Source organism: Nycticebus coucang, chromosome X, assembly GCF_027406575.1.
Source record: "Nycticebus coucang isolate mNycCou1 chromosome X, mNycCou1.pri, whole genome shotgun sequence".
NCBI lineage: Eukaryota > Metazoa > Chordata > Mammalia > Primates > Lorisidae > Nycticebus > Nycticebus coucang.
This window is the reverse complement of record NC_069804.1, coordinates 98,586,851-98,601,084: the sequence shown is the minus strand read 5'-3', so window position 1 is coordinate 98,601,084 and position 14,234 is coordinate 98,586,851. Positions and strand designations below refer to the sequence as shown.

General features: G+C 38.2%; 1 protein-coding gene and 1 pseudogene across 1 annotated transcript in view; one reads left to right on the top strand and one right to left on the bottom strand.

The window, feature by feature from the left end:
- CHM (CHM Rab escort protein) overlaps positions 1–14,234 on the top strand; it is a 122,767-nt gene that overhangs the window by 61,356 nt on the left and 47,177 nt on the right. Inside the window, 1 exon segment of the mRNA XM_053579042.1 lies at positions 9,061–9,176. Coding sequence (XP_053435017.1) covers positions 9,061–9,176 — 116 coding nt within the window.
- LOC128578438 (KRR1 small subunit processome component homolog) lies at positions 10,012–11,150 on the bottom strand (annotated as a pseudogene).

Genomic DNA, 14,234 nt, shown 5'->3' with positions numbered 1-14,234 from the left:
TTAACCTCTCTGGTTTCTTCCTTTATAAAAAGGAATAATAGTACCTGTCTCATTGAGTGCTTATAAAGGTTATAAAATGCTATGAAGTAATACCTGGCACATGAAAAGCACTATATAAGCCATTGTTAATGAAAATTAAATAATTGCTAAACATTGTCAGTTGTCCATATGTGAATTCAGACTCTTTTAAAAGATGTAATTATTTTATTTTTAGTGATGAGACCCTCACTGTGTTACCCAGGCTAGAGTGCCATGGCTACTAACTGACATGATTATAACACAGGCAATCTCCAACTCATAGGATTAAGTGATTATCCTGATGAGTATCTGGACCTAGAGGGCTATGCCAGTGTGTCTAACTTTAAATTCAGACACTTAGATTTGGTAGACTAATCCCAAATACCTAACAACTTGAGAGCCAGACTTCTGACTGTGATGTTTCCATCTTCCATGGTTTCATAATAAATATTTTTAGCTGTCAGGCTGTCGTTGCCCTGTAACAGAGGTGAAGGTATCAAGATCAAGTGTACTACTATCTCAAATCAAGTGTAGCACATACTCCCCTCCCTTAGTTAATTTTCTTGCTTTCCTTTTTTGTGAGGTTAGAACTTATTCTTGCCTGTATTGTGGTATTTGTGCTGTGAAGTACTTCTTTCACAAGCATATTAAGATAAAAAAAAGAACTAATTTTATGTGTGTGTGTATGGTTATATCCCAAAAGTAGAAATAAAAACCACAATTTAATGTCTTTTTAGGATATGAATGCTTTAATGTGTGAAATAAGTTCTCTGACACCAGTAAACTAAGGCAATGCCTGTATGATACAGATAAACCAAATGTGAATCAGAAGCATATTATTATCTCTTTTCACATTTTAATTTAAATATTCTTATTTATTTTTCTCCTTGAATTAATTTTTAATTTTAATTATACTTATTATCTGCTAGTTATCGAACATAAAATGATTTTCATTTACAGGTGGTAAAGTTTCTTTTATATAAAAGGTTTGTATATAAAGTTTATATAAAAAGTCAACTTGAAAATACCAAATTAGCTCATTCAGTACAAAAAAAAACTTTGAATAACATGAAAATCACTGCAAAATGTCAAAGCAGATGCATATAGGAGGGGAGAGACAAGATGGTGTACTGAAGCCAGCTTTTCACAGAGGCTCCCATCCAGAAGGAGAGTTAAGGGACAGAAAATTAGTAAGTATCCTGGTGGATTTGAGCCACACCAAGAGAGAAGTTTGAAGAATGCACATCAACACCGCTGAGGCAAGCTGTGATCACAAGGACGCAAACAAAAGGTACAAAATCAACCACCAAGTGGACGGGAGTCCCCCTCCCCCACAAGACCAGCTCAAGAGCCCCACAATTAAACAAATGGGCAGAAATTAAAGGCCCTCCAACTATACTCCACGGGAGAGAACTTCTAAAAACTGGACCGACCTCCCCTACTAGGGTGCCATGGCATTCTCCTACCAGGCATAAAACTGTATAAAACTTAAAAAATCCTTTGCCGGCAACCCTGAACCCCCAAAACTCCCCTCCCACTCACTGAGGTCTGGAGGCCTGTCCCCCAGGAGTTTGGATTCTTGGGTGATTTCTCAAGGGGAGTGGACAGTCCCCGAGCTACAACTGGTCAGCACTGACTCTGAGGCACACAAGTGAGGAGAGGGCACCCGGCTAAGGGGGAGTCACTCCTCGGCAGCACTTCCCTGTGGTGCGGTGCAGCAGCCCTCCCCGGGCAACAATACAGCCAGGCATAAAACTGAATAAAACTCTAGCTTCCCCACTGAGCTCCCAGCACTCCCCCCCACTCTCACTCGGGGTCTGGGGGCCTGCCCCCCAGGAGTTCGGATCCTTGGGAGATTTCTCGAGGGGAGTGCGCAGTGCCCGAGCTGCAACTGGTCAGTGCTGACTCTGAGACACGCGAGTGAGGAGAGGGCACTCGGCTGAGGGGGAGTCACACCTCGGCAGCACTTCCCTGCGGTGCAGTGCAGCAGCCCTCCTCAGGCAACAATACGGCCAGGAATAAAACTGAATGAAATACTAGCTTCCCCGCTGAGCACCCAGCACTCTCCCCCACTCTCACTTGGGAGTCTGGGGGCCTGCCCCCCAGGAGTCCGGATTCTAGGGAGATCTCTCGACGGGTATGGACAGAGCATAAACTGCTGCCACTCAGTGCTGACTCTGGGATGCAAGACAGAGAAGAAGAGGGTCGGCTGGGTACCCATACCAGAGTGGCAGATCCTGGAGGCAAATCAACAGCCATTTTTTCTTTAACAGCAAACCGGCTCACTTCTGGATATTCTGAAGCCACACCCTCTGTCTCCCTGGGCAACCAGAGGAGGCCACCAGTGAGCAAAGGATTTCCCTGACACTGATCACAAACACGGGAAGCTTCCAGGGCAGGGCCAACTCAGAGAGGTAATCGGACACAAACCTCCAGCAGCAAAGACGTTTGAACTCAGAACAGCCCGTCTTCTGCAGGTGATTTTAGCAGAAACAGAGACAGAACCCCACAAAGTTGTCTGTTCTGTTCTGTTAGCAACATCAATCAGAACGGGGCTAAGCCTGAGTGAACACCTCCCCCGAACCACCTGCATCAAGCACTCAAAGATGTAAAGCCCCATCTCCTCTTGCTAGATAGCGGCAGACTACAGGGGCCTGGCAGACTTCCTTGCAATTCAGGCAGGTGCAAACCCCTGGAGTATCTGTTCACTACAGGCAACTGGGTTAGCCATCTGCAGAGATACCAGTGACTGGGTCCAATGGAGGGGCAAAGTGGGGAAGGAGATATCAACCTTCCCAGACTGATCTATTTGCTAGGTGGCTCCTCCTGACTCCATGCAGCAGTGGAGTAAGCCATATCAGAGGAGTCACAGTTCCCAGAGACCTCTTGAACTCTCCCAACCAAGACAGGTGCCGATTGAGATAATTGATTTGGACCTTTTGAACTGAACTAATAGACTGAGGACTTTTCAGGTGGTGCCCTGGGTATGTGGTTGTAGGAAGGTTTGATTTTCCTTTTCCTTTTCAAATTGGTGCCAGAGGTGGGCGGGCGGGTTGACTTAATTGCTGGTTTTTCCACACAGCTGAGACTTCAAGCCAAAGTAAATGTTACAATAGGAAGGAACAGAAACCAGCTGAAAACAAGACAGAAACACTTTGCCCCACCACACAAGACAAGGCCCCAGTTTCTCAGGCCACAACACTGTACGGGCCCTCGATAAAGCCCCAGGGGAAAAATCAAAGGGAGTAAAATAACCATGGGGCAGAATCAGTGGAAAAACTCTGGTAAAATGAATAACCAGAAGAGATCAACCCCCCAAAGAAAAGATATGGCATATGTAATTGAAGATCCCATTCATAAACAACTGGCTGAGATGTCAGAAATCGAATTCAGAATTTGGATTGCAGACAAGATTAATAAAATGGAATTAGGAATTCGAGGAGAAATTCAAAAGTTGTCTCAAGAAATTAACGAATTTAAAGACAAAACCACCAAAGACTTAGACACACTGAAGCAAGAATTTACAGCCTTCAAAGATATGAAAAATACAGTAGAATCCCTCAGCAACAGAATGGAGCAAGCAGAAGAAAGGATTTCTGACATTGAAGATAAAGTCTTTGAACGCTCCCAATCTCTCAAAGAGGAAGAGAAATGGAGAGCAAAAAAAGATCATTCACTCAGAGAAATGTAGGATAATTCAAAGAAAAGCAATATACGAATAATTGGGATTTCCGAGAATGATGAAGTGGCCTCGATGGGCACAGAGGCCCTTCTGCATGAAATTATGAAAGAAAATTTTCCAGACATGTCTAGAGAATCTGAAATTCAGATAGCAGACAGCTTCAGAACCCCAGCACGATTCAACCACAATAAGTCATCCCCCAGGCATATCATAAGTAGCTTCACTAAAGTTAATATGAAAGAGAAGATTCTCAAAGCAGCCCAGGGAAATAAAACCGTTACGTACAAAGGAAAGAATATTAGATTAACTGCAGATCTCTCTGCTGAAAATTTTCGAGCCAGAAGAGGGTGGTCATCGACATTTAATCTCCTAAAGCAAAATAACTTTCAACCCAGGATCTTGTATCCAGCTAAACTGAGTTTCATTTATGATGTAGAAATTAAATATTTCAATGACATTCATATGTTGAAAAAATTTGCCATAAGTAAACCGGCTCTTCAGGATATTCTCAGACCTATCCTCCACAATGACCAACCCAATCCTATACCACAAAAGTAAACTCACTCAGAAACTTCGGATCAAACTCCAACTTCCACACTGGCGAAAGGATTAAAAATGTCCACTGGACCTTTGAAAAACCCAAAATTTCACCGGACTTATCAATACTCTCCATTAATCTGAACAGCATAAACTGTCCTCTAAAGAGGCATAGGTTAGCTGACTGGATACAAAAACTCAAGCCAGATATTTGTTGTATACAAGAGTCACATCTTAACTTAAAAGACAAATACAGACTCAAGGTGAAAGGATGGTCATCCATATTTCAGGCAAATGGTAATTAGAAAAAAGCAGGTGTTGCAATTTTATGGGCAGATACAATAGGATTTAAACCAACAAAAGTAGGAAGGACAAGAATGGTCACTTCATATTTGTTAAGGATAATACTCAATATGATGAGATCTCAATTATTAATATCTGTGCACCCAATCAGAATGCACCTCAATTTATAAGAGAAACTCTAACAGACACGAGTACCTTGATTTCCTCCAGCTCCATAATCGTCGGAGATTTCAGCACTCCTTTGGCAGTGTTGGATTGATCCTCCAGCAAGAAGCTGAGCAAAGAAATCTTAGATTTATTTATTTATTTATTTTTATTATTTTTTTTTTGTGGTTTTTGGCCAAGGCTGGGTTTGAACCCGCCACCTCTGGCATATGGGACTGGTGCCCTACTCCTTGAGCTACAGGCACCGCCCAGAAATCTTAGATTTAAACCTAACCATCCAATATTTAGATTTAGCAGACATCTACAGAACATTTCATCCCAACAAAACTGAATACACATACTTCTCATCAGCCCATGGAACTTACTACAAAATTGACCACATTTTAGGTCACAAGTCTAACCTCAGTAAATTTAAAGGAATAGAAATTATTTCTTGCATCTTCTCAGACCATCATGGAATAAAACTTGAACTGAGTAACAAGAGGAATCTGTATACTCATACAAAAACATGGAAGTTAAATTACCTTATGGTGAATCATAGCTGGGTCAGAGATGAGATTAAGAAAGAAATTACCAAATTTTTGGAATAAAACTACAATGAAGACAAAAACTATCAGAACTTCTGGGACAACGAAAAGGCTGTTCTAAGAGAGAAATTTATAGCACTGAAAGCCTTCCTCAAAAGAATGGAAAGAGAGGAAGTTAACAACTTAATGGGACATCTCAAGCAACTGGAAAAGGAAGAACATTCCAACCCCAAACCCAGTAGAAGAAAAGAAATGACCAAAATTAGTGCAGAATTAAATGAAATTGAAAACAAAAGAATAATACAACAGATCAATAAATCAAAAAGCTGGTTTTTTGAAAAGGTCAATAAAATAGATAAACCTCTGGCCAACCTAATCAGAAAAAAAAGTGTAAAATCTCTAATGTCATCAATCAGAGACAACAAAGACGAAATAACAACAGACTCGTCAGAAATCCAAAAAATCCTTAATGAATATTACAAGAAAATTTGTTCTCAGAAATATCAAAATCTGAAGGAAATTGATGAATACTTGGAAGCCTGCCACATGCCAAGACTTAGCCAGAATCAAGTGGAAATGTTGAATAAATCCATATCAAGTTCAGAAATAGCATCAACTACACAAAATCTCCCTAAAAAGCAAAGCCCGGGATCAGATGGTTTCACCAAACCTTTAAAGAGGAATTAGTACCTATATTACTCAACTTGTTCCAAAAGGTAGGAAAAGAAGGAAGACTACCCAACACATTCTATGAAGCAAACAGCACCCTGATCCCCAAACCAGGAAAAGACCCAACAAGAAAAGAAAATTATAGACCAATATCACTTATGAATATAGATGCAAAAATATTCAACAAGATCCTAACAAACAGAATCCAGCAACACATCAAACAAATTGTATATCATGACCAAGTTGTTTTATCCCGGGGTCTCAAGCCTGGTTCAATATACGTAAATCTATAAATGTAATTCGGCACATAAACAAATTAAAAAACAAAGAACAAATGATTCTCTCAATCGATGCAGAAAAAGCTTTTGATAATATCCAGCATCCCTTCATTATTAGAACACTCCAGAAAATTGGTCTGGAAGGGACTTTTCTTAAACTGATAGAGGCCATCTACAGCAAACCCACAGCCAATATCATATTGAATGGAGTTAAATTGGAATCATTTCCACTCAGATCAGGAACCAGACAAGGCTGCCCATTGTCTCCATTGCTTTTCAACATTGTAATGGAAGTTTTAGCCACCGCAATTAGGGAAGAAAAGGTGATCAAGTGTATCCATATAGAGCCAGAAGGGATCAAACTTTCGCTCTTCGCAGATGATATGATTTTGTATCTGGAAAACACTAGGGACTCTACTACAAAACTCTTAGAAGTGATCAAGGAATACAGCAGCGTCTCAGGTTACAAAATCAACATTCATAAATTGGTAGCCTTTATATACACCAACAACAGTCAAGTTGAAAAAACAGTTAAGGACTCTATCTCATTCACAGTAGTGCCAAAGAAGATGAAATATTTGGGAATTTACCTAACAAAAGATGTGAAAGATCTCTATAAAGAGAATTATGGAACTCTAAGAAAAGAAATAGCTGAAAATGTTAACAAATGGAAAAACATACCACGCTCATGGCTGGGAAGAATCAACATTATTTAAATGTCCCTAGTACCCAAAGCAATATATAATTTCAACACACTCCCTATTAAAGCTCCGCTGTCATACTTTAAAGATCTTGAAAAAACAATACTTCGTTTTATATGGAATCAGAAAAAACCTCGAATAGCCAAGACATTACTCAGAAATGAAAACAAAACAGGAGGAATCACACTACCAGACCTCAGACTATACTACAAATCAATAGTGATCAAAACAGCATGGTATTGGCACAAAAACAGAGAAGTAGATATCTGGAACAGAATAGAGAACCAAGAGATGAATCCAGCTAATTATCGTTATTTGATCTTTGAGAAGCCAATTAAAAATATTCAGTGGGGAAAAGATTCCCTATTTAACAAGTGGTGCTGGGTGAACTGGCTGGCAACCTGCAGAAGACTGAAATTGCACACACACCTTTCACCATTAACTAAGATAGACTCTCATTGGACTAAAGATTTAAACTTAAGACATGAAACTATAAAAATACTAGAGGAGAGTGCAGGGAAAACCCTTGAAGAAATTGGTCTGGGAGAGTATTTTATGAGGAGGACCCCCCGGGCAATTGAAGCAGCTTCAAAAATACACTACTGGGACTTGATCAAACTAAAAAGCTTCTGCACAGCCAAGAACACACTAAGTAAAGCAAGCAAACAGCCCTCAGAATGGGAGAAGATATTTGCAGGGTATATCTCTGACAAAGGGTTAATAACCAGAATCTACAGATAACTCAAACGCATCAGCAAGAAAAAAACAAGGGATCCCATCGGAGGCCGGGCAAGGGATTTGAAGAGTAACTTCTCTGAAGAAGACAGGTGTGCGGCCTTCAGACATATGAAAAAATGCTCATCATCTTTAATCATCAGAGAAATGCAAATCAAAACTACTTTGAGATATCATCTAACTCCAGTGAGACTAGCCTATATCACAAAATCTCAAGACCAGAGATGTTGGTGTGGATGTGGAGAAAAGGGAACACTTCTGCACTACTGGTGGGAATGCAAATTAATTCATTCATTTTGGAAAGATATATGGAGAACACTCAGAGATCTAAAAATAGATCTGCCAGTCAATCCTGTAATCCCTCTGTTGGGCATATACCCAGAAGACCAAAAATCACAACATAAGAAAGATATTTGTACCAGAATGTTTATTGCAGCCCAATTCATAATTGCTAAGTCATGGAAAAAGCCCAAGTGCCCATCGATCCACGAATGGATTAATAAATTGTGGTATATGTACACCCTGGAATATTATGCAGCCTTAAAGAAAGATGGAGACTTTACCTCTTTCATTTTTACGTGGATGGTGCTGGAACATATTCTTCTTAGTAAAGTATCTCAAGAATGAACGAAAAGTACCCAATGTACTCAGCCCTACTATGAAACTAATTTGGGGCTCTCACATGAATGCTATAATCCAGTTACAACCTAACAATAGGGTGAAGTGGGAAAGGGAGGGGAGGGAGGGGGATGGTGGTTAGAAGGAGGGGGATTGGTGGGATTATACCTGTGGTGCATCTTACAGGGGTATTTGCGGAACTTGGTAAATGTAGAATGTAAATGTTTTCGCACAGTAACTGAGATAATGCCAGGAAGGCTAGTTTTTTTTTTTTGGATCTGAGCTTATATGTTTATTTTTTATTTATTCTTTTATTTTTTTATTGTTGGGGATTCATTGAGGGTACAGTAAGTGATGTTACACTGATTGCAATTGTTAGGCAAAGTCCCTCTTGCAATCATGTCTTGCCCCCATAAAGTGTGACACACACCAAGGCCCCACCCGCCTCCTTCCATCCCTCTTTCTGCTTTTCCTACCCCCCATAACCTTAATTGTTTCATCAAAATGTGCCAAATGGTCTATGAAGTGAGTGTATGATGCCCCATGATCATATCAATTTATACAGTTATGATTTAATAAAAAAAATTGAAAAAAATTTCAAAGCAATAGTTAATGGTTATAACAACTAAAGGCTTAGCTCTTTAAAACAAAAGACTCAGCTGTGCCTACCCTTTTAATTTTTCTTCTCCTTGATTTCACAGTTAACCAACAACGAGACAAAGTCACACATATGTACCTAAATCTTGTTATTTCAATAAAAGCTATCTGAATTATATCACTGAATTATGAGAAAGAAAATCTAAGAGGATGTTCTGTTTCTTTCACAGTTTACTACTCTCTTGCATATCCAGACTGGCCCATATATCTACGTAATAGATATACTTCTCTTTTTCTCATTGTTAGTCCAGTAATTCTCATACTATCTGTTATGATTACCATTTTGGTAAAGCACAAATACCCTAATTTAGTTTTTTTGGATTAATAAAATCCAGAAAAATGAACCTCATTCATATATTACATTTGTTTAATCAGTGACAATTGGGTGTACTCAGAAACAAAATGCTGCAGTAAGCTCTCATTCAAGAGAAGAAACTGCTCCGCTCCCTAGCTGTATCGTCTTTACTTTCCACTTTTCTATGGACAAGTATTGTTTTCAGACTGCCACGGCTAGACTTTCAGTACTCAGCCTATGCATGTTAAATCTGCTAAATGAACAAGCTAGATTTAGGTGATTCTAAGTTAACTCCAGTGGCCCTCTTTAGTTACAATGTTCTCTGCTCTTTTATACCTTGATGTCTTTCTGATTTTAGATTAGTAACTAAAAGATTAAACATCTGCTTATGAGATATTTAATCTTGGAATAAAACAAAAAACAAAACTTCAAAATGGACTAAAGTGAAATATTTACTTGTTATTGTTAGACAGCAGGCATTTAAAATTTGAAAATAAAATGCTAGGACATTATTACAATGGTTATGTTCCAAAAATCTAAATATGAAAAACCTAAAAATTCACTTCCAAAATCATGCTTAGGCAAAACTTGCCCAGAACTGATCAGACACAATGTATATAATATATTCCACTTTCTAGTATGGAATTTTTAAAAAATACATGGAGAGTACAATAATTTATATTTATAAAGAACACTGTTAAAACTCAGGAAAAAAGGTGTTCAGATTCTTCTTTCTCCCAGATAAGGCAACTAATGCCCTAGTATCTCAAAATCCTTTACAAAAGGAGTTAGCAGCATCTTAAGTTGTAGTGAAGGGTTCTGTGTGTTACTTTTTCTTCTTCTTCTCATCTGCTTCCGTCTTAAGGTTAACTTCTTCAGCTGTAAGGGCTCCCAGTTTCTTGTTCTTTGCTTTCTTAACCTTTTCCTTAATGGTGGCCACATCAATTTTAGTTTCAGTAGAAGCTTCCTTCGGTTTCACAACTGGTTTTTCTTTAGGTGGAATAAAAGCTTTGTTTGTTTCCTCTTGTCTCTTACTGAGAGCTTCTGCTTGTTTAGTCTTTATTGCTTCCATTTTCTGTTGTTCCTTCTGGTGCGCCTTCAAAAAGTATTCACCACTAGCCAATTCTTTATCAATCTGACTTTCTGGCTGGGGTGGTGGGAATGGTGTATATTCTTTCTTAACACTTTTCTTTTTTGGTTCCTTGCGTGTATTCACATTTTTGTGTTTGAACTGTGGCAAAAATCTTTCCTAACTTTGTGATCGTAATTCAGAATCTTTTGCCAGTTCTCTTTTAATCGTTAAGGTTTTGATGCTATAAATTGGATGAATATTCTTCATATTATCTAGGACTACTTTTCGCACCTCTTTTAAACCACTAAAGGGTGTAACGGCTGAAACTGTATTTACCTGAACCATAATATAACAGTTTGTGAAGAGTTCCAAAGCCTTCAAGGAAGATCCTTTGGGGCCAATACGCCGTTGTCTTCTTTTGACAAATCTTTCTTTATTTCTTACTAAAGAACCTATGTTAATAATGTCACATGCAATATCATCCTGAACAATTCGTGCTGCCTGTTTAAATGAAACACTCCTTGCTAACAGTTTTATTAGATCTCGGGCCCTAGTGATGGTATATGGATCAAAGGTCTTCTTTGTAGTACAAACAGTCATGCTGCCCTCAATCAAGTCCAGGGTTGCATTAATGTGATGTTCATTCAAGGCTTAGGGGCCAACACTCTTTCAGGTAGGCCTCTCTATATTTTGGGAACAAAGTTGCAAAACTGCTCTCCTCCAAGAGTCCTCTGGGATTGTCCTCTTTGGAAAAAGCTGGTTCCTTCCAACCAACAGGAACAGTGAGGAGTTCTGATTCATCTTGGTTCTCCAGCTTTGGCTTCTGGTTACGAAATGCCCTTTTTCCAGACGCTTTCCTAGGTTTGTTCGGGGCAGAAGTCGCCATGTTCCAGTTGCTTCTATTTATTTATTTTATTAAGACTTTTGTACATAGAACATAAATACATTTATGCCAATTTAAGTTTGTTGATTATTTCTACAAATTGGAGTGCTTACAAGATACTAATCATCATAGCTTTCACCTCATTTACCAAATTATAGCATTAAGACATTTGTGTCCTACACATGATAGAACCAACTTGTACTTGCAATGTGCTCCATAGTTGTGGCCCCCCTACTATTTCCTGCTATCTGTCCCAGTCCATCCCCTCCCCACTCCCTCCCCTTCCATCCTTTATCCTAGGCTAAATTTGTGTTTCATTTTTCATATGTAAGTGTGAGTTATTATAAATTGGTTTCACAGTAGTACTGAGTACATTGGATACTTTTTTTCCCATTCCTGAGATACTTTACTAAGAAGAATATTTTACAGCTCCATCCATGTAAACATAAAGGAGGTAAAGTCTCCATTTTTTTATTGCTTCATAGTATTCCATGGTACACATATACCACAATTTATTAATCCATTCATGGGTCGATGGGCACTTGGGCTTCTTCCATGACTTGGCAATTATGAAGTGAGCTGTGATGAACAATGGTACAAATATCTTTATTGCCAAATGATTTTTGGTCCTCTGGGTATACACATAGAAGAGGAATTGCAAGATGAAATGGCAAATCTAGATTTAGATCCCTGAGTGTTCTCCAAGCTTCCTTCCAAAAGGAACATACTACCTTGCATTACCACCAGCAGTGTAGAAGTATTCCCTTTTCTCCACATCCACGCCAACATCTGTTTTTTTGGGATTTTGAGATGTGGGCTACTCTTACTGGAGTTAGATGGTATCTCAGAGTAGTTTTGCTTTTCATTTCTCTGATGGTTAAAGATGATGAGCATTTTTTCATGTGTCTGTAGGTCATGCACCTGTAGTCTTTAGAGAAGCTTCTATTAATATCTCTTGTCCACAATGAAATGGGACCACTTGTTTTTTGCTTAGTAGTAAGTTTCAGTTCTCTGTGGATTCTGGTTATTAGACTTTTGTTAGTAGTATAACTTCCAAAAATCCTCTCCCATTCTGAGGGCTGTCTATTTGCTTTACTTAGTGTGTTTGTGGCAGTGCAGAAGCTTTTTAATTTGATCAGATCTGAGTATTGTATTTTTGATGTTGCTTCAATTGCCTGGAGTGTCTTCTTCATGAAGTATTCTCCTAGGCCAATTTTCTCAAGCATTTCCCTTGTACTCTGTGTAAGAATATTTATAGTTTAATATCTTTAAGTTTAAGTCCTTTAACCAGTGACAGTCAATTTTTGTTAGAGGAGAAAGGTGTGAGTCCAGTTTCAGTCTCCTACATGTTGCCAGCCAATTCATCCAGCGCCATTTATTGAATAAGGAATCTTTCCCCCAATTTATATTTTTGAATAGGGTTATCGAAAATCAAATCATGATAAGTGTCTGGGATCACCTCTTGGTCTTCAATTTTGTTCCAGGCATCTACCTCTCTATTTTTGTCCAGTACCATGCTGTTTTGATCACTATCAATTTATAATATAGTCTGAAGTCTACAAGCGTAATTCCTCCCAATTTGTTTTTATTTCTGAGTAATGTCTTGGCTATTCGAGGTTTTTTCTATTTCTATATAAAACGATGTACTAATTTTTCCAAGTCTTTAAAATATGAGAGAGGTGCTTTAATAGGGATCATGTTAAATCTCTATATTGCTTTAGGTATTATGGACATTTTAACAATGTTGATTCTTTCCAGCCATGAGCATAGTATATTTTTCCATTTGTTAACATCTTCAGCTATTTCTTTTCTCAGAGTTTCATAGTTCTCTTTATAGAGATCTTTCATGTCCTTTGTTAAGTATACTTCCCAATATTTCATCTTATTTGTTACTACTGTAAAAGTAATAGAGTCCTTGACTGTTTTTTCAGCTTGACTATTATTGGTATATGAAAATGCTACTGATTTGTGAGTATTGATTTTGTATCCTGAGACGCTGCTATATTCCTTGATTACTTCTGAGAATTTTGTAGTTGAGTCCCTGGGGTTTTCCAGGTATATGATCATATCATCATATCATTTTTAATCCTTTTGCCACTATGGAAGTTGGAATTTGACCAAAAGTTTCTGAGTAATTTTCCTTTGGTGGTGGAGGACTGTGTTGTTCATTATGGAGGATAGGTCTGAGAATATCATGAAGAGCTGATTTATTTATGCCAAATTTCTTCAACATGTGAATATTGTTAAAAAATTTAATTTCTCCATCATAGATGAAACTCAGTTTAGCTGGATACAGGATCCTGGGTTGAAAGTTATTTATCTTTTTTTAAGGAGATTAAAGGTCAGTGACCACCCTCTTCTAGCTTGAAAGGTCTCAGCAGAGAGATCTGCAATCATTCTAATGTTCTTCCCCTTGTATTTTATGGTTTTCTTACTTCTTACAGCTTTCAGAATTTTCTCCTTCATATTAACTTTAGCAAAATTATTTATAATGTGTTACAAGAATTTTTATTTGGGTTGAGTTGTGCCAGTGTTCTAAACCTTTGCTTAGTTTCTGCTACAACTGTCTGCTATCTGAATTTCAGAATCTCTGGGCATGTCTGGAAAATTCTCTTTAATTATTTCATGAAGCAAAGCATCTGTATCCTTTGCAGCAACTTCATCACTTTTAGGTATTCCTATAAGGTGAATATTAGACCTCTTTGAATTATCCTAGAGCTCTCTGAGAGAATGATACATTTTTGTTCTCCACTTTTTTTCCTTTTTTTTCCTCTTTCAGTATTTGGGAGTGTTCAAAAGCTTTGTCTTCCATATTGGAGATCCTTCCTTCTGCCTGCTCCATTCTGTTACTGAGGGATTCTACTGTATTTTTTAGATCTTTGAGGGCTGCAAATTCTTGCTTTAATGTGTCAAAATCTCTGGTCATTTTGTCTTTAAATTAATTGAATTCTTGAGACATCTTTCAAATTTCTGCTTTGAATTCTAATTTCATCATTTCCTCCATTTTGTTGAGCTTATTTCTATCCAATCTCTAAACTCAAGTTCTGACACCTCAGCCATTTGTTTGTGAAATGTGCTGTGTTTTCTTTATTGG